The following is a 21163-nucleotide window of genomic DNA, read 5'->3' as shown; positions in this document are numbered from 1 at the left end:
TCCTTGGTATATATCAAATATGTCTATCCCTGCCATACTGATCTAAGTTGTAAAAAGTATATTAGAAATACCTACCATTACTCCCTGCATGCTTATTTTGCCAGGACTCCTCCTGCTGAGAAAAAAAGAAAGGAGGGCATGAAACATAGGAAATTCACACAGTTAGGATGAGGAACAAAAACTAGACTTGATGCAGGGAAGGACAGATATCTAAATCCACATTCATAGAAAAGGTCATTGGACCGGTTGCGGTGGCTCATGCCTGTAATCCCAGCACTTTGGGAGGCCGAGGCAGGTGGATCACCTGAGGTCAGGAGTTCGAGACCAGCCTGACCAACATGCTGAAACCCCACCTCTACTAAAAATTTAAAAATTAGCCGGGTGTGGTAGCACACGCCAGTAATCCCAGCTACTCAGGAGGCTGAGGCAGGAGAATCACTTGAACTTGGGAGGCAGAGGTTGCAGTGGGCCGAGATTGCGCAACTGCACTCCAGCCTGGGTGACAAAGCAAGACTCTCTCTCAAAAAAAAAAAAAAAAAGAAAAGAAAAGACAAGTTCATTGGCAGGAAATGGGAACAGAACCAACTCTCTCCATCCAAAGGAGAAGGTTCACAAAGACGTACTGGCAAAAATACAGTGTGACATATGCTCAAGGGTACTTACTCATTGCAGCATTATTTGCACTAAGGACTGGAAATAGCCTAATGTCCACCAATAGGAAGTGGTTGAAAAAGCTGTGGTATGTCCATATAGTGGAGTAAGATGCCAAGGACAGCCTCTATACCCTTCTCCAGGGGATGTTGTCATATGGAGAAAGCAAAATGAAATGGTATTTCAGAACACTACCTCTTTTGTAATAAAGGGAAGATATAGGTTGGATTTTTTTCAAAAGTAATAAGATAAATCAAAAAACAAATAAAAATGGTAATCGAGGCAGGGAGGAGAGGCAAGGATGCACTACTTTGGGCATACATTAATGTTTTATATAATTAAATACAAAATTAAAACAAAGTCTAAGACCCTGTCTTTTCTGTACCCTCCTCCCCATTCACCATCACCCCCTTCCCCCATGACTGTCAGCCGTCAGCCTGCAGCAGAAAGCACCCAAGGGGACCTGACCAAGGTGTTGGGGAAGAGCTGTGGGGAACAAATGCAAAGGAGGCTTAGCTTCACTTTCCAAAAGGCTTCCTGCCTTTCTTTTCATAAGCCACTGTTCCCTTCCTGTAGAATCCTAGATTTCTTCTAAGTGGCAGACAAGGGCCTGGCCAGACTGCCTTCTGGTTTTGTCCAGCAGTTGAGTGAGTCTTCTGGGACTAGGGGCAATGCAGACACAGCAACAGGCTCTGCCCAGCCCCTCCAGGCCCTGGCTTTCCTTGATTTGTTCTTCCCTTGGCTGATAAAGTCAGCCAGAACAGGGACTAGAAAAAAGCTTTAAGGTCTAATCTGCCTTTCTTCTCCTGAGAATGTTGCATCCTCTGTTGACACCTCTCAAGTCTCTATGTCAGAGAGGAATGAATGAATGAATGAATGAATGAATGAGTGAAAGTCCCACACCCTGGCCACACTCAATCATCTTTCAACTTCTTTTGATTGTTTTCAAGAGGGGTCTGATAAGGCCTTATAAAGAAGCAGGTGTTAGGTCTCCTCCGTAGAAAGACATGCCTCTCCTTAAGAAAACCTTATGCCACACTCAAAACAGTCGATTTGGCCGGGTACGGTGGCTCACGCCTGTAATCCCAGCACTTTGGGAGCCGAGGCAGGTGGATCACCTGAGGTCAGGAGTTCGAGACCAGCCTGGCCAACAGGGCGAAACCCCATCTCTACTAAAAATACAAAAAATTTGCCGGGTGCAGTGGCATGTGCCTGTAATCCCAGCTACTGGGGAGGCTGAGGCAGGAAAATCACTTGGACCTGGGAGGCTGAGGTTGCAAGAGGCTGAGAAAAAAATCAATTTAATTTTTAAACATATTAGGAGATGTTGCTTAAAATTCAATGAGAGTTCCTTCTCATTGAGCCCAATTATTGGCGGTGTTCTTTTAAATTTAAAAAAAAATCCTCAGGTGCTTAAGAAACATGAGATGTTTCACCAAGTTTTATTTTATTCATCACTTGATGGAGAGGGAAAGGGCTGCGCAGATAACTTTTAAGACACCTTCCAACCTTAAGAGTCTGTGAAAACACGTGAGGTGCTGTGCCCCAGTCCCCCCTGCACTTCTAGTACTGCCACAACTATCCCCCTACTGCATGTGGCCGTGGCCAAGTTATCATCCCATGTCAGCGGAACCACAGTGCCTCAGAGGCCACAGCTGAGCCGTGCCCCTTTAGAGACCACTGAATTTCTCAAAGACAATGAGCAGAATCGTGTGTGTGTGTGTGTGTGTGTTTCTACATGCATGTCAGTATCTGAGCACAAAACGAGTTGAAAGAATGGGTGGGAAGAGTTACATTTAGCAGACAATTTAACTTAGAATTAGGGAATCCTAAAATGTCAGTGTTGGAAAACCACATTTTAAAGAGCTTCTGGGATGGCCAGGCACAATAGCTCATGCCTGTAACCCCAGCACTTTGGGAGACTCAGGAGGATGGATCACCTTAAGTCAACATGGTGAAATCCTGTCTCTACTAAAAATACAAAAAAAATTAGCCAGGCATGGTGGCGGGTGCCTGTAATCCCAGCTACTAGGGAAGCTGAGGCATGAGAATCATTTGAACCCGGGAGGCTGAGGTTGCATTGAGCCGAGATTGCATTCCAGCCTGGGTGACAGAGTGAGACTCCATCTCAAAAAAACAAATAAATAAAATAAAATAATAAAGAGCTTCTGGGGGAGTGAGGAGGTGGGAATGGGTTTGCAACTCTCTAAACAAAGCTGTGCCCATGGCCAGGGAGTTGGCCCATAAATGTTGGTTTAATTGGATTACAGTAAAAGAATCAAGGGGAGCAGCCTCTCTCCCTCAATACCTCAATCAGATATCTAGGCGCTTTTCTAGGATTGTAATTAATTGAATCAAGGGCTATTTTCCTAGAGAAAAGAAGCCAATTTAAGATTTTATAAATAATTGCAATTCTGTGTTATTTCCCACTGGGGGAGATGGGGAATTCAAATGAATAAACTCACAGCAAGCAGGCGGAGGTGTTACCATTTCTTTTAATTAAGGATGTACTTAATCTCTTAAGATCACTTACAAAGTGGCCTCCCAAAGCTGAGATTCCCTCAAATGCCTAAATACCTCCACCTGCCGAATGAGGTTCAGGGCAGAGCCGCAGAGCAGGCCTCTCCCGGCTCTGTGTCATGTCCTGATTGCCTGCATGGTCTTCAGGTGGGCGTTTGCCCAGCCTTTGCCAAGCTCCAGGAGCTACAGGTCATCTGGCGAGTTTCCACGGTCTCCTTCATTTAAAAAAACAAAAACACCTTCCTGGGGAGAAGGGAGGGTCCTTCTTTATAGTAGAATGCTGAGAGCCAACTTACAAATGTGGAGAGAATACTGGAGTCAGAAAAGCATTGTTTTACAACCAACATAGTAAATGCTGGATCACACAAGAATCATCAGCGGACGCTCAATCTAGGGGGAAACTTTTCATGTACAGCAGGATATTTACAGAATCTTAAAATGTCTCTCCAGCACTTGCTTATTAATTGTGTGGGGAAAAAATAGTAACTATATAAAATTAACTGCAGAGTGATAATATCAGAAAATATCTTGACCAAATAATCAAAATTAGCATCACGAATAGGGGGGCAGATGGACATGATGTATTTCCAGATGGGATGCCCTGAGAAAGACACAACATCACTTCTGTGATATTCTGGCCAGAACGTACGGCTTGAATCTAATTATGAGGAAACACCACATGTACCAAAGATAAGGAAAATTCTATTTAATGAAAGGTGGGAGGAGTGACTGCATTCTTCAAAAGTCTCAATGGCATAAAAGAGGAAATTAAATGTCATAAAAGTTGTGGAAATGTTCAAGATTAAAGGAGACTAGGCCGGGCATGGTGGCTCACACCTGTAATCCCAGCACTTTGGGAGGCTGAGGCAGGCAGATAACTTAGGTCAGGAGTACGAGACCAGCCTGGCCAACATGGTGAAACGCCATCTCTACTAAAAATACAAAAATTAGCCAAACGTGGTGGTGCATGCCTGTAATCTCAGATACTTGGGAGGCTGAGTCACAAGAATTGCTTTAACCTGGGAGGTGGAGGTTATAGTGAGCCAAGATCATGCCACTGTACTTCAGCCTGGGTGACAGGGTGAGACTCAGTTTCAAAAAAAAAAAAAAAAAAGATTAAAGGAGACTAAAGGATCATGACAACTAAATACAATATTGTATTGTATTATATTGTATTTTTAATTTTTATTATTTTCTTTTAGAGAGGGTCTCACTATGTTGCCCAGGCTCACCTTGAACTCCTGGCCTCAAGTGGTCCTCCCACCTCGGCCTCCCAAAGTGCTGGGATTACAGGTGTGAGCCACCATACCCAGCCTTATGTTGTATTTATATAGGATCCTATGTGGAATTTTGTACTAGATGGTTTAAAAACTCTCAAGTACATTATTGGTTTCAACAGACAAAATTGGAATATGGACCATTGATTTGATAAAAGTATTATATTAACATAACTTTACTGGCATTGATAATTGTGTTATAGTTCTGTAAAAGAATATCCTTATTATTAGGAAATACACACCAAAATATTTAGGAGTAAAAGGCCATGATGTATGCAACTTACTCTCAAAAAGTTCAGAAAAAAATTATGTGTGTGTGGAGAGAGAGGGAGAAAGAGAAAGCAAGTGTGAGTAAATGCACAAAAATAATAAAGCAAATGGGGTAAAAACATCAACAACAGGTAGGTAAATCTAGGAAAACAGTACATAGGTATTCTTTGTATTATTCACATTCTTGCAACTTTTCTATAAAATTGAAATTATTTTTAAATCTAAAAATTGTAACTGTAAAAATATCGGACCATGACAGTAGTAAAGAAGACATAAAAGAATTTTTAAGAATAAAATATAGGCTGGGCGCAGTGGCTCACGCCTGTAATCCTAGCACTTTGGGAGACCGAAGTGGGTGGTTCACGAGGTCAGGAGATTGAGACCATCCTGGCTAACACGGTGAAACCCTGTCTCAACTAAAAATACAAAAAATTAGCCAGGCGTGGTGGCGGGCGCCTGTGGTCCCAGCTACTTGGGAGGATGAGGCAGGAGAATGGTGTGAACCCAGGAGGCGGAGCTTGCAGTGAGCTGAGATTGAGCCATTGCACTCCAGCCTGGGGGACAGAGCAAGACTCAGTCTCAAAAAAAAAAAAAAAAAAAAGAATTAAAAAATAAAGGGGCACGGTGGCTCACACCTGTAATCCCAGCACTTTGGGAGGCCAAGGTAGGCAGATCACTTGAGGTCAGGAGTTCGAGATCAGCCTGGCCAACATAGTGAAACCCTGTCTCTATTAAAAAATACAAAAATTAGCCAGGTGTGTTGATGAGCGTCTGTAATCCCACCTACTTGGGAGGCTGAGGCAGGAGAATCGCTTGAACCTGGGAGTTAGAGGTTGCAGTGAGCCATGACCCTGCCACTGCACTCCAGCCTGGGCGACAGAGTGAGACTCCGTCTCAAAAAAAAAAAAAGAATTAAAAATAAAACTTCTACTAACAACCGAATTAGAAAATGAACAAAGGACTTGGACAGACATTTCTCTAAAGAAGATATACAAATGGCCAAAAAGCACATGAGAAGATGCTCGACAGCCCTAGTCATTAAGGAAAGCAAATCAAAACCACAGGGAAATAAGACCTCACTTCCATTAGGATGCCTACTATCAAAAATGAAAGAGAATAATACGTCTTGGTGAGGAAGTGTTGCTGAGGATGTGTGCACAGTTGGTGGAAATGCAAAACGGTACAGTCACTGTGGAAAATTGAATGAAGGTTCCTCAAAAAATTGAAAATAGCATGACTATATAATCCACCATTTCCATTTATGGGTACAAACCCAAAAGAATTGAAAGCAGCATCTCAAAGAGATATTTTTACACCAACATTCATAGCAGCGTTATTAAAAATAGTCAAAAGGTGGCAGCAGCCCAAGAGTCCATCAATGGATGAGTGGACAACAAAATGTAATACAGTGAGTCCTCACTCAGAGTCATCAGTAGGTTCTTGGTAACTCCGCCTTTAAGTGAAACAACGAACTGTATGCTATAGAAACTTAACTCTTAGGGCTTTTTGTTATCGTTTTTTGAGACAGGGTCTCACTCTGTTGCCCCAGCTGGAGTGCAGTGACGCAATCTCAGCTCACTGCAACCTCCACCTCCCAGGTTCAAGCTATTCTTGTGCCTCAGCCTCCCAAGTAGCTGGGATTATAGGCATGCACCACCACGCCCAGCTAATTTTTGTATTTTTAGTAGAGATGGGGTTTCGCTATGTTGGTCAGGCTGGTCTCGAACTCCTGGCCTCAAGTAAGCCGCCTGCCTTGGCCTCTCAAAGTGCTGGGATTGGAGGTGTGGGCCATCATGCCTGGCCAACTCTTGTTTATATCAATTAGCCTATGGTAAAATTGGTTTCATTATATGGTATGTGGCTGGGTGTGGTGGCACATGGCTGTAATCTCAGCACTTTGGGAGGATAAGGCGGGAGGATTGCTCGAGCCCAAGAATTTGAGACCAGCCTGGGCAACATAGCGAAACCCTATCTCTACAAAAAAAATTTTTTAATAAAAATAAATACATTATACAGTATGCTATCACTTAAAGTCAGTTTCCAAAAATCTATCAACCTTTTAAGTGAGGACTTACTTTATATACACACAGTGGAATATTATTCAGCCTTTAAAAAGGAAGGAAGTTCTGAGATATGCTACAACTTGGATGAACCCTGAAGACTTTACACTAAGTGAAATAAGCTAGTCACAAAAGAACAAATATTGTATGGTTCTACTTATATGAGGTACCCTGAAAAGTCAAATTTATAGAGAGAGAAGGTAGAATGGTGGTTTTCAGGGGTTGGAGGGAAGGAGAAAATGAGAAGTTATTGTTTAATGGGTACAAAGTTTTACTAAAAGAAGATGAAAAAGTTCTGGAGATGGATGGTGGTAATGTCTGCACAACAATGTGAAGGTATTTAACATTACTGAACTGTATACTTAAAATTGATTAAAATGGTAAATTCTGTTATGTGTATTTTACCACAGTTGAAAAGAAAAACAAAAAATTTCCCAGACCAAGCTAACTTCATTGATGCTGACAGATGTTGGCAAAGAAATTACCCAAGTATGCTGGAAGAACCACAAATCCCAGGGAAGACTGTCACATATCTCCCAAGGATCATGATCACATGGTGAGGAACAGACTGCAAATTCTCCCAACGTTTCCCCTTCCACCCATCCTTTCAGAGCTGAGCACCGCAGAAACCAGAAACCCTTGCCCTCTGGGTTGGCCAGCTACATGCTTGGCAAACCTCTTGTTCAATACATTAAGAATTTCAAAACAGTAACAGCAGAGCATTAAACAAAGCTCTGTACTTGAACTCTGGAATTACTATCAGGTGCCCTGTGCTCCATAGATTATATGTCCCTAAAGCTGGCTCTAATTGCATCCCACAGATAAGAACAGAGGAACCATTTCAGAGCAACTCAGGGGTGTGTGGAGTCAGCTCAACCTAACTAGCGAGAACTCAAACTAACTAGCTCTCACTAGTCAGCTAGTGTCAGCCAATTGCTAAATTTTCAGAAAATGTGCACTCTGGTTGATATCATGTTGTTTACTTGCAATTACCATGGTGAGAGCATTTACAGTAAATGGTACAAACTGGGGCCTCTCTCTCTTTTTCTTTTTTGGGGGTTGGCCTGGCGGAGCGGGGCTGGGGGCGGGGGGTGGGGGGGGTGGGGTTGGAGGGTGGAGCTGGTTGTTAAGCATTGACAAGCACACCACTGAACCTACCGGTAAGGCTTCCAAGAATGTCTTAACGTCTGTTTGGGAAACTAGTTCTTCCTCTCCTTGATACGACTCGGCTTCCTTGTCTATAGGAGGTGTCACTATCTGGACAGCTGAAAATAAAATCACAGACAGAAAAATAAAAATCACCTTCTGACTAGTAGCAGGAGAATTGCTTGAACCCAGGAGGCGGAGGTTGCAGTGAGCCAAGATTGCCCCACTGCACTGCAGCCTGGGGACAGAGTAAGAGTCCGTCTCAAAAAAAAAAATACTGAAGCAAACACCAAGGCTCAAGACAACTTAGAAAGTTAGCCAGGTGGTCCTTAAATAAAGCCAGTATCCTAGCTTGGACTTTGGATCACACACACTTACAGAAAAGTCTAAACTCTGCACACCTACTCTTTTTAGTCCTTTAGTCTTTCATCTTAACATCAGAATTAGGCTCAAACTCTTAGAACTAAAGAAAGTCAATATTAAAATATCAATAATCATTGACACCCAAAAGAGATCACACACAGGTAGGTTGTAGAAAAGAAAAATCAAAATTAGAACTCTGCTGATATAAAGCTCAGTCCTGGGCCAGGCGCAGTGGCTCACGCCTGTAATCCCCGCACAGATCACTTGAGGTCAAGAGTTCGAGACCAGCCTGGCCAATGTGGTGAAACCACATCTCTACTAAAAATACAAAAATTAGCTGGGCATGGTGACGGGCGTCTGTAATCCCAGCTACTCAGGAGCCTGAGGCAGAAGAATTGCTTGAACTTGGGAGGCGGAGGTTTCAGTGAGCCGAGATCATGCCACTGCACTCCAGCCTGGGCGACAGGGCAAGACTCCATCTCAAATAAAAATAAAAATAAAAATAACAAAGCTCAAGCTGGGCGCAGTGGCTCACACCTGTAATCCCAGCACTTTGGGAGGCTGAGGCAGGCGGATCACGAGGTCAGGAGATCGAGACCATCCTGGCTAACATGGTGAAACCCCATCTCTACTAAAAATACAAAAATTAGCCGAGCGTGGTGGCAGGCGCCTGTAGTCCCAGCTACTTGGGAGGCTGAGGCAGGAGAATGGTGTGAACCTGGGAGGCAGAGCTTGCAGTGAGCCGAGATCACACTACTGCACTCCAGCCTGGGCGACAGAGCAAGACTCCATCTCAAAAAATAAAAATAAAAAAAACAAAGCTCAGTCTTCAAGACTCACTGAGGCAAATGTAATCAACTACATAGAAACTAGTGTGTCTTCTTTAGAATTTAAATATCCAGAATAATATGACCACTTGCCCTATGTTTACTTTATATGGGATACGACATTACAGAAAAATGACAATGTGTTTAGAAAAAAACTCAGAGCTCATGTGAGGATTTCAAATATTCTTTCCATATCAACCTTCTGCTTTTTATTTCTCATTTGATAATTTGATGATAGAAAGAACTGTTTTTATTCTTCATAACTTAAATTATGCATTTATTCATCATTTTATTGTTTGAGATTTTATCAATTTGACAACAGTATATTTTGCTCCTCAACTCATTCTGTGTTAACCAAATTCTTAGAGAGACGTTTCCTCTTAGCTAGTTTCATTTTCAACCAAGAAATTTGCACACTAGAGTCACTCACTGAACTAAATTAAGGGTGTGGCATAAAAGTTTCATGAATACACTCATGAGTTTTTATGTATACCGCTTGTTTAACAGTGGAGAAATGAACTCAGAAAAACACAGATATTTATTGTATTGACACGTGGTAAGGCAGCCAGGTTTGACTTTTGCCCTGTGCTTCTACCTGTATAAAATATCACAGCAGAACTACCTTTATCAGACAGACTTAAACACACACACACACACACACACACACACACTCAAGAAAATAAAGTTCTTCTTTGATAGTAGTTTCTGAGAATGTGAAGTCTTCATGACTTTTCTCTCTGAGAGAGCCATAATAGCCACATGTATAGAATGCGTACTCCATGCCAGACATGCATTTTACAGAAATTATCTCATTCAGTCCTCACAAAAACCTAGGAGGTAGGTACAATTGTTACGCCCACTTTACAGATAGGGAAAGTGAGACATAGAAAAGCCAAAAAAGTACCACTGCACCACTAGTAAGCGGAGCCTGGCAATCCGACTCTATAGACGCCACTCTCACCCCATGCTATCCTGCCTTCTTTTTCATGTTATTTCATTTAAAACAATTCCCTATACTCTCACTCCCATATTAGAATCAGAAAAAGACACTTGTCTAAAACTACTTCCCTGCACTGGAATATAAGTTGCAAGAGGGCAGGAGCTTTGCCCTGTACTTTGCTATATCCCCAACTTCTAAAACAGTGCCTGGTACAAAATATGAACTCAACCAATATGTGTTGAATGAACAAAGGGGAAGATTCCTGGCTTTCCTAGCAGAATATTATCAGAATGATGAGTAAACATCATGCACGGGCCAGGCATGGTGGCTCACACCTATAATCCCAGCATTTTGAAAGGCCGAGGTGGGTGGATCACTTGAGGTCAGGAGTTCGAGACCAGCCTCGCCAACATGGTGAAACCCTGTCTCTACTAAAAATACAAAAATTAGCCAGGCGTGGTGGCAGGCTCCTGTAATCCCAGCTACTAGGGAGGTTGAGGCAGAAGAATCACTTGAACCCAGGAGGCAGAGGTTTCAGTGAGCCAAGATCACACCACTGCATTCCAGACTGGGTGACAGAGTGAGTGAGACTCTGCCTCAAAACAAAACAAAACAAATAAACAAAACATTATGCATGGCCAATTGGTTTAAGAATTTCCCTGGTCTGGTCCAAGTTAGCAATCACAAGCTACTTACCTTTCTCTCTTTTGTATTTCTCTATGTTTCTCAAAAGTTTAGGTACAACCGTTTTGCAGAGGTCCTCCAGGCATGTCAGATTATCTTCATCTATTTTACCTTGTTTCTCTAGAAATGCCAGGAAACTTAGGGAGGTCTACAAGAGAATCAATAGATTACATTTACTTGCCTATTGATTATCCACTCACTCAAATGTTACCTGCATGGCCAGTAGGCACTAGGTTTTGCACTGATAAATAAGATATAACAGCATCTGCCCTCAAGTTGCTCAGGAATGTAGGGGAAGAGGCATTACCAAGCAAATCTGTATACAATCTATATTAATACCAGATACCAAATATATATATAACTCTATGCAACAGGGACAGTGCTTGCTGTATATTAACAGCACAACAACTGAATAAGTAGATACTGTTATAATCCCCATTTTAAAAATGAAATAATTGAGGCACAAAGAAATTCCAGTAACTTGCTCAAGGTCACAAAGCTAATTAATGGCAGAGCTGGTACAATCTGATGCCAAAGTCTATGTTATTAACCACTGAACTCTAAGTCACAGCTTTAAATGATACTGATTAGGAAGCCAGCAAAAGAGGGACACCAAAGAAATGAGGGGAAAATGTTTCTAAAGAATTTTATATTTGGTATTTTAAAAGAAAAAGAATTTTCTGAAACAAAAAATCACAATTCGGCTAGTATTATTATTATTATTATTTTGAGACGGAGTCTCTCACTCTGTCTCCCAGGCTAGAGTGCAGTAGTGCAATCTCGGCTCACTGCAACCTCCACCTCCATTCAAGCCATTCTCCTGCCTCAGCCTCCTGAGTTACAGGCTGATGACACCACATCCAGCTAATTTTTGTATTTTTAACAGAGACGGGTTTCACCATGTTGGCCAGGCTGGTCTCAAACTCCTGACCTCAGGTGATCTGCTTGTCTCGACCTCCCAAAGTGCTGGGATTACAGGCATGAGCCACCCTGCCAGGCCAGAAACTCATGTCTTGACAGCATCCTACCAGGAGGAATAAAGGGCTAAGATGTGATTCCAGAAGCAATTATGGAAATTCATTATACTTTCTAAAAGTTTATTAGATGTTTAGTACATCACACACATACACACGCACATACTTTAATGGAACCTGGACATTAGTTTAACACCACTCTGGTAAATACTAGCAGCAAACATCTGAAAGCTCTTTTTTTGCTTTTTTGTTAAAGAGTAAGTTCAGGTGTGGTTTCCTTTAGACTCAATGTTCTATGCTGATTGCTGTGCTGAGAACGGATTTCCTGACAGTTGTGAGATCTCTCAGGATATGTGTAGGCCAGCTATACTGCTTACATTTCTATGAAAGCTATCAAAGAGAAAAGCCCAGAATGCCCCTCAAAGGCAAGGTTATTTGTGTTTCCCCAGAGAGACCGTAAGAATTTAGAACCTTTCCGTTTTGGCTGAGGGGTGTTCAGGCCCTTTTCCAATGGCGGGTAAGTAATTTATTTCTGTGATAAGGTCTTTTGCAATTGCAGTTGCAGATAATGCAGCCTCACTGAGCCCTGGTGTGGAAACATCTGTGTTGCTTAGAGACTGTCCTTTACACGCTTCCAAAGGCTGGTCTGATTGCAAAATCCAATACAGATCAACCTGGATTATCTGAGGTGTGTAACTCAGCCATAATTCTGACATGAAGAATGAGATCTCCCCACTCTGCCCCCAACAAAAAAAAAGCTGAGATCATTTGGAATCCAAAGAGGAAATATGGTTTTCCTGAATTTGACCTGGTAATATCACAATTCCATGCCACAGCTAAGCATAGTTACGTTTCCTTTTACTGTTGTACTGAGAAAAACAAGATCATTTGGCCACATGAACATGTGCATTTGATCATTTAAAAGCTATTTTAGTAGAGGGGAAAATGTTTGGAATGCTTCTGACCATAAAAATAATTCTGGCCAGGCACAGTGGGTCACACCTGTAATCCCAACACTTTGGGAGTCTGAGGCAGGTGGATCACCTGAGGTCAAGAGTTCAAGACCAGCCTGGCCAACATGGTGAAACCCCACCTCTACTAAAAATACAAAAATTAGCTGGGTGCGGTGGCGGGCGCCTGTAATCCCAGCTACTCAGGAGGCTGAGGCAGGAGGATCACTTGAACCCAGGAGGCGGAGGTTGCAGTGAGCCAAGATGGCACCATTGCACTCCAGACTGGGCAACAAGAGTGAAACTCTGTCTAAAAATAATAATAATAATAATAATTCGGTAGCCACAGGTGCCTTCAAGTAGAGTTCTAGAACCTGTGCAAGCAAAAGTGGAAAAAAAAAAAAAGTTTTCCAGCTTTTCTTGTTTGAAAACTAACACTCAGTGTTTCAAATATCAGAGATTGCTTTAACAAACAACCTTTCTCTCATCCCTCACCCCCCACCTCATATTGTTCAGAGAGTCCCTAACATAGGATGGGGTATAACAATAAAAAGTGGTCTCGTTTTATGTATAAACCTAGACACTGGAAAATTTGTGACCAGATGCCCCGACTTGGGAGAGAATGTTATCAAAACCACCTGGAGCGCTTGTCAAACTACAGGAATCGCCTCTGACTTTGAGAAATTCTACATTTAAGGTATAATGCTACCATTTGAGCAGGTAATTGCTTTGTACCACTGCAAATGTGGGCACCGAAATTTTACGGCAAAAGCAGAAGATCCTTACAATGTTTTATAAAAAAGTATTCCCTAAAACAAAATCACCTGATTTTTAAAATTCTCCAAGAATTACTGAACATTTAGGTCGTGTGTGTGTGTGTGTGTGTGTGTTTGTATACATATGTGTATATATGTAGTGTGTGTATATATATTTACTCAAAAGCAATGAGCATGCCAGCATCGAGTTTGTGGTCTTGAAATGACATCTCTCATTAAAAGAAGCCAGGGCTTTTGGGAGAAATGAGAGATTCCAGGACTGGGCAGAAAATATACAAGATGAACTTGGGATATTTTTGCCAGATAGTAAAGAAGCCATCAAAGACTAAGTCATGTCAAAATGACTTAGGAACCAAACTGAAGATGCATCCCCTGGGAAAAAATGGGACAATTGAACTTTTTTTTGAGACAGGGTCTCACTCTGTTGCCCAGGCTGGAGTGCAATGGCACAGCCATTGCTCACTGCAGCCTTGACTTCTCTGGGCTCAAGTGAGCCTCCCATGTCAGCCTCCTGAGGATCTGGGACTACAGGTGCACGCCACCATGCCCAGCTAATTTTTGTATTTTTTGTAGAGACCAGGTTTTGTCATGTTGCCCAGTCTAGTCTCAAACTCCTGAGGCTCAAGTGACCTGTCCACCTCAGACTCCCAAAGTGCTGGGATTACAGGCATGAGCCACCATGCCCAGCCTCAGTTTGGACTTCAGTAAGGATAATAATTGCAATAGATTGAAACACCTCACATATGTTTAAATCCATGAGTTTAAATTTATATATATTTTGTAATGGGTCACCTTTGGAGAATGATAAGAAACCAATTAACTTAAAAACTGGATAACTAGGCAGAGCACAGTGGTTCACGCCTGTAATCCCCAGCACTTTGGGAGGCTGAGGCAGGTAGATCACTTGAGGTCAAGAATTTGAGACCAGCCTGGCCAAATGAAACCCCGTCTCTACTAAAAATACAAAAATTAGACAGGCATGGTGGTGCATGCTTCTAATCCCAGATATTCAGGAGGCTGAGGCAGGAGAATCACCTGAACCTGGGAGGCAGAGGTTGCAGTGAGCCAAGATCACACCACTGAACTCCAGCCTGGGTGACCAAGTGAGACACCATCTCAAAAAAAAAAAAAAAACTAGAAACTAAAAGAAAAGAATCAAGGATTTACATATAAGCTGTATCACTGGGTAACCAAATAATGGATGAAGGGAAAACGAAATGATAGAATTCTAATATGTGACCAGGTGCAGTGGCTCACACTTGTAATCCCAGCACTTTGGGAGGCCGAGGCGGGTGGATCACCTAAAGTCAGGAGTTCCAGACCAGCCTAGCCAATATGGTGAAACCCCATCTCTACTAAAAATACAAAAAGTCAGCCGGGTGTAGTGGCAGGCTCCTGTAATCCCAGCTACTTGGGAGGCTGAGGCAGGAGAATCACTTGAACCCAGGAGGCAGAAGTTGTAGTGAGCTGAGATCGTGCCATTGCACTCCAGCCTGGGTGACAAGAATGAGACTCCATATAAAAAAAAAAAAAAAAATCTAATATCTCCATTTTTGCAACCCCTCAAAATTCAATATAGAAAATGGTTGAACATCAATAGTTGCTAATATCAAAGAAACTCAGAGAGAAAAATCAGGTACCTCCTGATGAAAAAACAAGACTACCTATAGTCTTGCCAAATGGATCTGACCTGAGTCTGATGAAGCCTCTGGATTCAGCTGCCAGTCTGCAGGAAATGCAGAGGACAGAGGAACATGCCAAACTGCACCACGAGTGTGCAATCAGCAAAACCCAGCCTGTGAGAAACTCCACAGGCCAACTGCCCAGAGATTCTTCAACAGATACATTTTAAGAAAAAGAAAGAGATTTGGGGGCAGAGAGGAAATCTAACCTATAGATTAAAAGGCACTTGAAAGAAAAAACTGGACAAGGCCAGGCACGGTGGCTCACACCTGTAATCCCAACACTTTGGGAGGCCAAGGCAGGCAGATCACTTAGAGTCAGGAGTTCTAGACCAGCCTGGCCAACATGGTGAAACCCTGTCTCTACTAAAAATACAAAAATTAGCTGGGTGTGGTGGTGCATGCCTGTAATTCCAGCTACTAGGGAGGCTGAGGCATGAGAATGGCTTGAACCCAGGAGGCGGAGGTTGCAGTGAGCTGAGATCGTGCTGCTGCACTCCAGCCTGGGCGACAAAGCAAGACTTCGTCTCAAAAAAAAAACAAAAAACAAACAAAAAACACAGCAGATTCCAACAGAAGTGAGCATTTACTGCATGCTATACCAAATATTGGCCTCATGCTAATGCTTCATGAACATTATTTCAGCTAATTCTCCCAACAGTCCTAGAAGGAAGTTATACGATTGCCCACAATTTTACATCTAAGAAAATAGAGACTCAGAAAAGTTCAATCACTGGCCTCACAGCACGGGTTTAGAATTAGAATCAGGACCAGAATCTAGGCTCATCCAGCACCAAAGCCAATGTTCCTAACCATTGTATGATACTGTCTCCCACAAAAAATACATCTCCCTAAAAACTCTTTCCAGCATCTTTCTAATCATTGATTAAGACAGTGCTCACACAGACCCATTCTGTATGACCCACTCACCATTTCGGTTTTGGGAAGCGAGTCTTTCAGAAGGAAGATCATGTCCTTTAAGTTCTCTGAGTCAATGCCTTCTGACAGTTCGTAGAGCAGGTTTCTAAGACACACACCCAAAATGACAAATAAAACCTTACACTTGTGGAGGACACCATAATCAATCAAGTGCTTTCATAAATGTTTTCAGTCATTTGAATGATCAACTCTATGTGTAGACAATTATTAATCCCATTTATAAGTTCAAAAAATGAACACTTTCAGTTTCTAAGTGACTTGTTTTAAATAAAGATAACACAGTAAGTGGTAGAAGCAGGCCTTCTGACTCCAAGTCTAGTGCTGTTTTTCACCACACTAAGAAGACATATTAAAAAAAAAAAGGCATAAAACACAATTCTGACATGCCCTCCCATCTCCTGACTCCATCTAGAAATTCAGGCTTACTTTACAGGCCCTTGGTAGAGAGGACCCCAGGCCAGCCAAGTTACAGTCGGTTGTATATTGAAAAGGGAAGAAAACTATCCCAGCTTCGAGATAAAATCCACAACCAGAAACAGTGAGGATTTCATCCACATACTAACACCCCTATGTGTCAGAGACTGTCCCTCAGATGTTTAGCCAACAGAATGGAAATATGGATTTCTGGAATTCATCATTCCTTCCACTGACTCAAGGGCAACTCAGGTTCTGGGAGCCAGTTCCACCGCTAAGGCTTAATGTGTCCTAATCGCACATAAAACACCCTCCAAAGGCTCCTCTTCGTGAGGTTCTCTGATGTGGACTCTATGTCAGGAACAATTTTAAACACTGTCATCAGCCTGGCACAGTGGCTCACACCTGTAATCCCAGCAGTTTGGGAGGTCGAGGTGTGTGGATCACTTGAGGCTAAACCCGGCCTCTACTAAAAATACAAAAATTAGCCAGGTGTGGTGGTGGGTGCCTGTAGTCCCAGCTACTCAGGAGGCTGAGGCAGGAGAATCGCTCAAACCCAGGAAGCGGAGGTTGCAGTGAGCCGAGATGGTGCCACTTCACTCCAGCCTGAGTGACAGAGCGAGACTCTGTCTCAAAATAAAAATAAAACGCTGTCATCTATGATAAGACCAACGCCTAAATTTTACCTCTTTGGGCAAAATGCCTATTTTTACCTTTCTGGATTTCCACCCAAAAATATAGAAATTTCTATAACTAGACATGGCATAAATGACATCCCTCCCTACCCCAGAAACATGTCTCTTTTTTCTTCTTGCTTATTTCACTCCAAGTATGCATTACTCTCTTCTCAAGACCCCGGGAAACAGGTAGACAGACTAGTGGATTCCAGGAGGGAGAAGATCTGCGTGTGTGGCAGCAGGTAAGCAGGGAAAACACGGGCTCTGCCACACTGAGGTGGGCTTCACTGCTAGTGAGAAGCAAAACAAAGGGAAGCCACCTCTGGGCCCAGAGCTTGGTCTTGAAGCTTTGCTGACCTCCCAACTCTCATCTCATTAGCATCAGAGGCTGAGAAGGAGATTTAGAATCTCCCGGTTTATCATCCAAGGAGGTAGATAACCAAAAGATCTTAACTGCATCTTCCTTTCAAAGCCCAATAGCCAGAATGAACACTAGATGGGAGATCCTCCCATCTCCACCACAGACCCGTCCTCACCTAAACAGAGAGACCCTTTGTCGGGTGGGCAGCAGTCCCTCCACTTCCTCTTTGGTATAGTTGAGGTGCTGCAGCAGCTTCTTCTGCCGTATTATATAGAGGAGTTCCGCCAGGAAGAAAGGGTCTTCCTCACTCAGCAGATCCTCTGCCAAGAGATGTTCAAAAACATCCGAGGCTGAGCTGGACTTCTCCAGCTTCTTGTTGGGGACCAATCCTACGCAGAGAAACTTGAGGTTCTCCACATCTTGGACCCCCAGGTTTGAATCAATAATCAGAAGCTTCTCACGAAAGCTCACTTTACAGTTTTTATCTGAACTGGAACACCAATGTTGACCTTGAGATTTCATGGCCAGCCTGAAAGGGACAGAGAGGTGGGGCAGGGCATTAGATAGTGAGGACATATGGCCCTCTGACTTCCCAGGCCCTCCCCTCACCACAGCCTCCTCCGTTCTGGGCATTAGACTTTCCTAGAAGTGCTGAAAAATAAAAATTACTGCGAGGCTACTTCAAAAACCAACAGCCCAGAAAACTTTTCCCCAACACTTGCAAGTTACTTTTTAGGAAACTTGGAGGGTGCTTATATTGGAACTCCATTCACCTTGATTTCTCCCAAATCAAAATGTTCCCAGAGAGAGAAAGTTAAGATGGAGGGACACAGCACAATTTGTCTCAAGCCTGGTAGCCTGATTGGAGCCCTTACATTCATTTCCAGCATGTGGCAGAAATAGCACTTGGATCTATGCTTTAAGTTTTAGACACAAAGCAATCTGGGGGAGGCAGGGTTATCCTTATGATCTATCAACCCAAAGACAGCGAGGTACCATGAGGTATATGTGTTACATCTTAACTTCAGGCTGCTACCTGTAAGAGGGCAGGCCTTTATCTTACAGAAAGGGAAGGCATAATCCTAGACCTCAAGCCTGAGCAACATGGCGAGACCTGGTCTCTACTAAAAATATAAAAAATTATCAGGGCATGGTGGCACATGCCTGTGGTCCCAGCTACTCAAAAGGCCGAGGTAGAAGGATCATTTGAGCCTGGGGAGCAGAGGTTGCAGTGAGCCATGATCACGCCACTGCACTTCACCCTGGGTGACAGAGTGACACCCTGTTTCAAAAAGAAAAAATAAATAAATAAAATATCCTAGACCTCAGGAGGAAAGGGTGGTTTTAGACAAGAGTTGCTCAAATCAGTGTAGGAAGTTAAAAATTACATGAGTCGGCTGTTCTGTCTGTGGAGTAGCCATTCTTTTGTTTCTTTACTTCTCTAATAAACTTGTTTTCACTAAAAAAAAACAAATTACATGAGTCAGTGTTTCCATCTGATCAGTTTATAAACTACGCTATTCTCCATACTAAATTTCATCATAATCAGAGGAGCAATGCAGTGATAAAATTTTCATTGTAATATTATTTATTCTATAAGTACTTGAGGTATGTAGTCATTATGCAGAACTTGGCTATTTTTAGAAACAAGAAAATACTTTACAAAGAAAGGAACAGGTGGGGTGTCATGGCTTACGCCTATAATCCCAGCACTTTGGGAAGCCAAGGCGGGTGGATCACTTGAGGCCAGGAGTTCAAGACCAGACTGGGCAACGTGGTAAAACCCCATCTCTACAAAAAATACAAAAATTAGCCAGGAACGGTGGTGCACACCTGTGGTCCCAACTACTCAGAGGGCTGAAGCAGAAGGATCATTTGAGCCCCGGGGATGGAGGTTCCAGTGAGCCATGATTGTGCCACTGCACTCCACCCTGGGTGACAGAGCGAGACCCTGCCTCAAAAACAAAACAAAACAACAAAAAAAAACCTCCTAGACCTCAGAAGGAAAGGGTGGTTTTAGACAAGAGTTGCTCAAATCAGCAAAGGAAGATAAAAGTTACATGAGTCAATGTTTCCATCTGACTAGTCTATAAACTATGGTATTCTATATACTAAATTTCATTATAATCAGAGAAGCACTTCAGGAGACCGAGGCGGGTGGATCACTTGAGGCCAGGAATCCGGGACAAGCCTAGGCAACACGGTGAAACCCCGTCTCTACAAAAAATGAAAAAATTAGCTGGGCTTGGTGGTGTATGCCTGCGGTCCCAGCTCCATAGGAAGCTGAGATGGGAGGACTGCTTGAACCTGGGAGGCGGAAGTTGCAGTAAGCCAAGATTGTGCCACTGCACCTCCAGCCTGAGTGCTGGAGGGTGAAATAGCGAGACTCCATCTCAAATAAATAAATAAATAAATAAATAAATAAATGAAGGAAGGAAGGAAGGAAGACATAGCAAAAATCAAAACCTCCATAACAAACAGTGGTTATATCGAGGTGATGTAACTACAGATAATACAAATTTCCTTCTGGGCTTCCAATTGAATTTCTCAAATTTTATGCATATGTGAGCATACACATTACTTCTAGTGTTAAAAGAAACAAAAAATGTGATTTTTAATGTGATAATCCAGGGGATCTTCCCTGCTACTAGCCCTGAGGTCAAATGAGTGGTTTATTGGAGACACCTTTCTATTCTACCGCATCTCACATTTGCCTTGTGGTTTCTTGACAATTCTGATCTCTAGTTTTAGTGAGTCTACCAAACTTTGTCTCTGTGAGCTAACATATTTCTGCCCCGGTAAAAGGCTATGTTGGAGGCTTCCGGATTTTTTAACTTTTGTTTTCCTAGGCATGACAAAGAAATCTAAGAAAAAATTGTGCCATTGCTGACAAGTTTTTGCAAGTTTCTACAACATGAAGCCATGAAGCAAAGGAAAAGATCCAAGCATGAGACTCTGGGGTAAGAAGGGTTGTTAATTACATACCTTCAGATCAAGCTCCACCAATCCTCTGGAGGTAAACGGTTCTCAGGGAAATTGCCTGAAAACAAAGTTTTAAAGAAAGTAGAATCCTCTGCGTGCTCCAAGGTCCAAAGAAGCTCCCATTTGCTTGGGAAGAGACTTCAAGACTTGCTGGTTGTTTAAGTGAAAACTGAATCTTCAGGATTGGGTAGCCTGATATTAACTTCCTGCTGATGTCGTCACTGCTTATCTGCCTTTTTCCCTCCCCTTTTCCAGGGTTAAGATAACTTTGACAAACAGCGTCTCCTAAAGGCTAATTTACAACTTTGTCACTGTAGAGCATGGGGTTTCCCCAGGTAAAGCAAAGGCTTCCTAGAAATGAACCCGTGGAAGCCATGAAGTGCTCCAGGGTTTCCTTTGGATCTCCGTTTCCTTGGTAAGTCAAAAAGGCAAACATCTATTTTCCTAACCATCTCCTTCCCCACACTTCACTTTTCAAATAAAGCCAAAAAGCTCATGAAATAGTTGTCGGCCATGTTAACCCCTTCTTATGTCCACATGCAAATAAACAAATAACTTTTTTTTTTTTTGAGTTGGAGTCTTGCTCTCTCACCCAGGCTGGAGTGCAATGGAGCGATCTCCACTCACCGCAACCTCTGCCTCCTGTGTTCAGGTGATTCTCCTGCCTCAA

At 42.7% G+C, this 21163-nt stretch overlaps 1 protein-coding gene across 3 annotated transcripts in view; it reads right to left on the bottom strand.

The window, feature by feature from the left end:
- The window catches only part of CASP10 (caspase 10), a 36830-nt gene extending 16156 nt beyond the window's left edge, over positions 1 to 20674 (bottom strand). The window contains exons 1-7 of one of the 3 annotated variants that reach the window (XM_054479084.2): positions 20497 to 20674; positions 18900 to 18970; positions 17687 to 18040; positions 16051 to 16144; positions 10751 to 10886; positions 7937 to 8043; positions 76 to 115 (exon numbers count right to left, since the gene is read on the bottom strand). In XM_054479084.2, the coding sequence (XP_054335059.1) occupies positions 76 to 115; positions 7937 to 8043; positions 10751 to 10886; positions 16051 to 16144; positions 17687 to 18040; positions 18900 to 18901 (733 nt within the window). In that variant the 5' untranslated portion in view covers positions 18902 to 18970; positions 20497 to 20674. Of the gene's footprint in view, positions 1 to 75; positions 116 to 668; positions 786 to 7936; positions 8044 to 10750; positions 10887 to 16050; positions 16145 to 17686; positions 18041 to 18899; positions 18971 to 20496 lie in introns of those variants that run through there. The other 2 variants (XM_054479086.2, XM_054479088.1) reach the window with 2 other exon arrangements.
- Between the last annotated feature and the right edge of the window lie 489 nt (positions 20675 to 21163).

Source organism: Pongo pygmaeus, chromosome 11 (genome assembly GCF_028885625.2).
Source record: "Pongo pygmaeus isolate AG05252 chromosome 11, NHGRI_mPonPyg2-v2.0_pri, whole genome shotgun sequence".
In the NCBI taxonomy this organism is placed as follows: domain Eukaryota; kingdom Metazoa; phylum Chordata; class Mammalia; order Primates; family Hominidae; genus Pongo; species Pongo pygmaeus.
The sequence above is the reverse complement of the archived record's forward strand: the minus strand, read 5'-3'. Positions and strand labels throughout refer to the sequence as shown.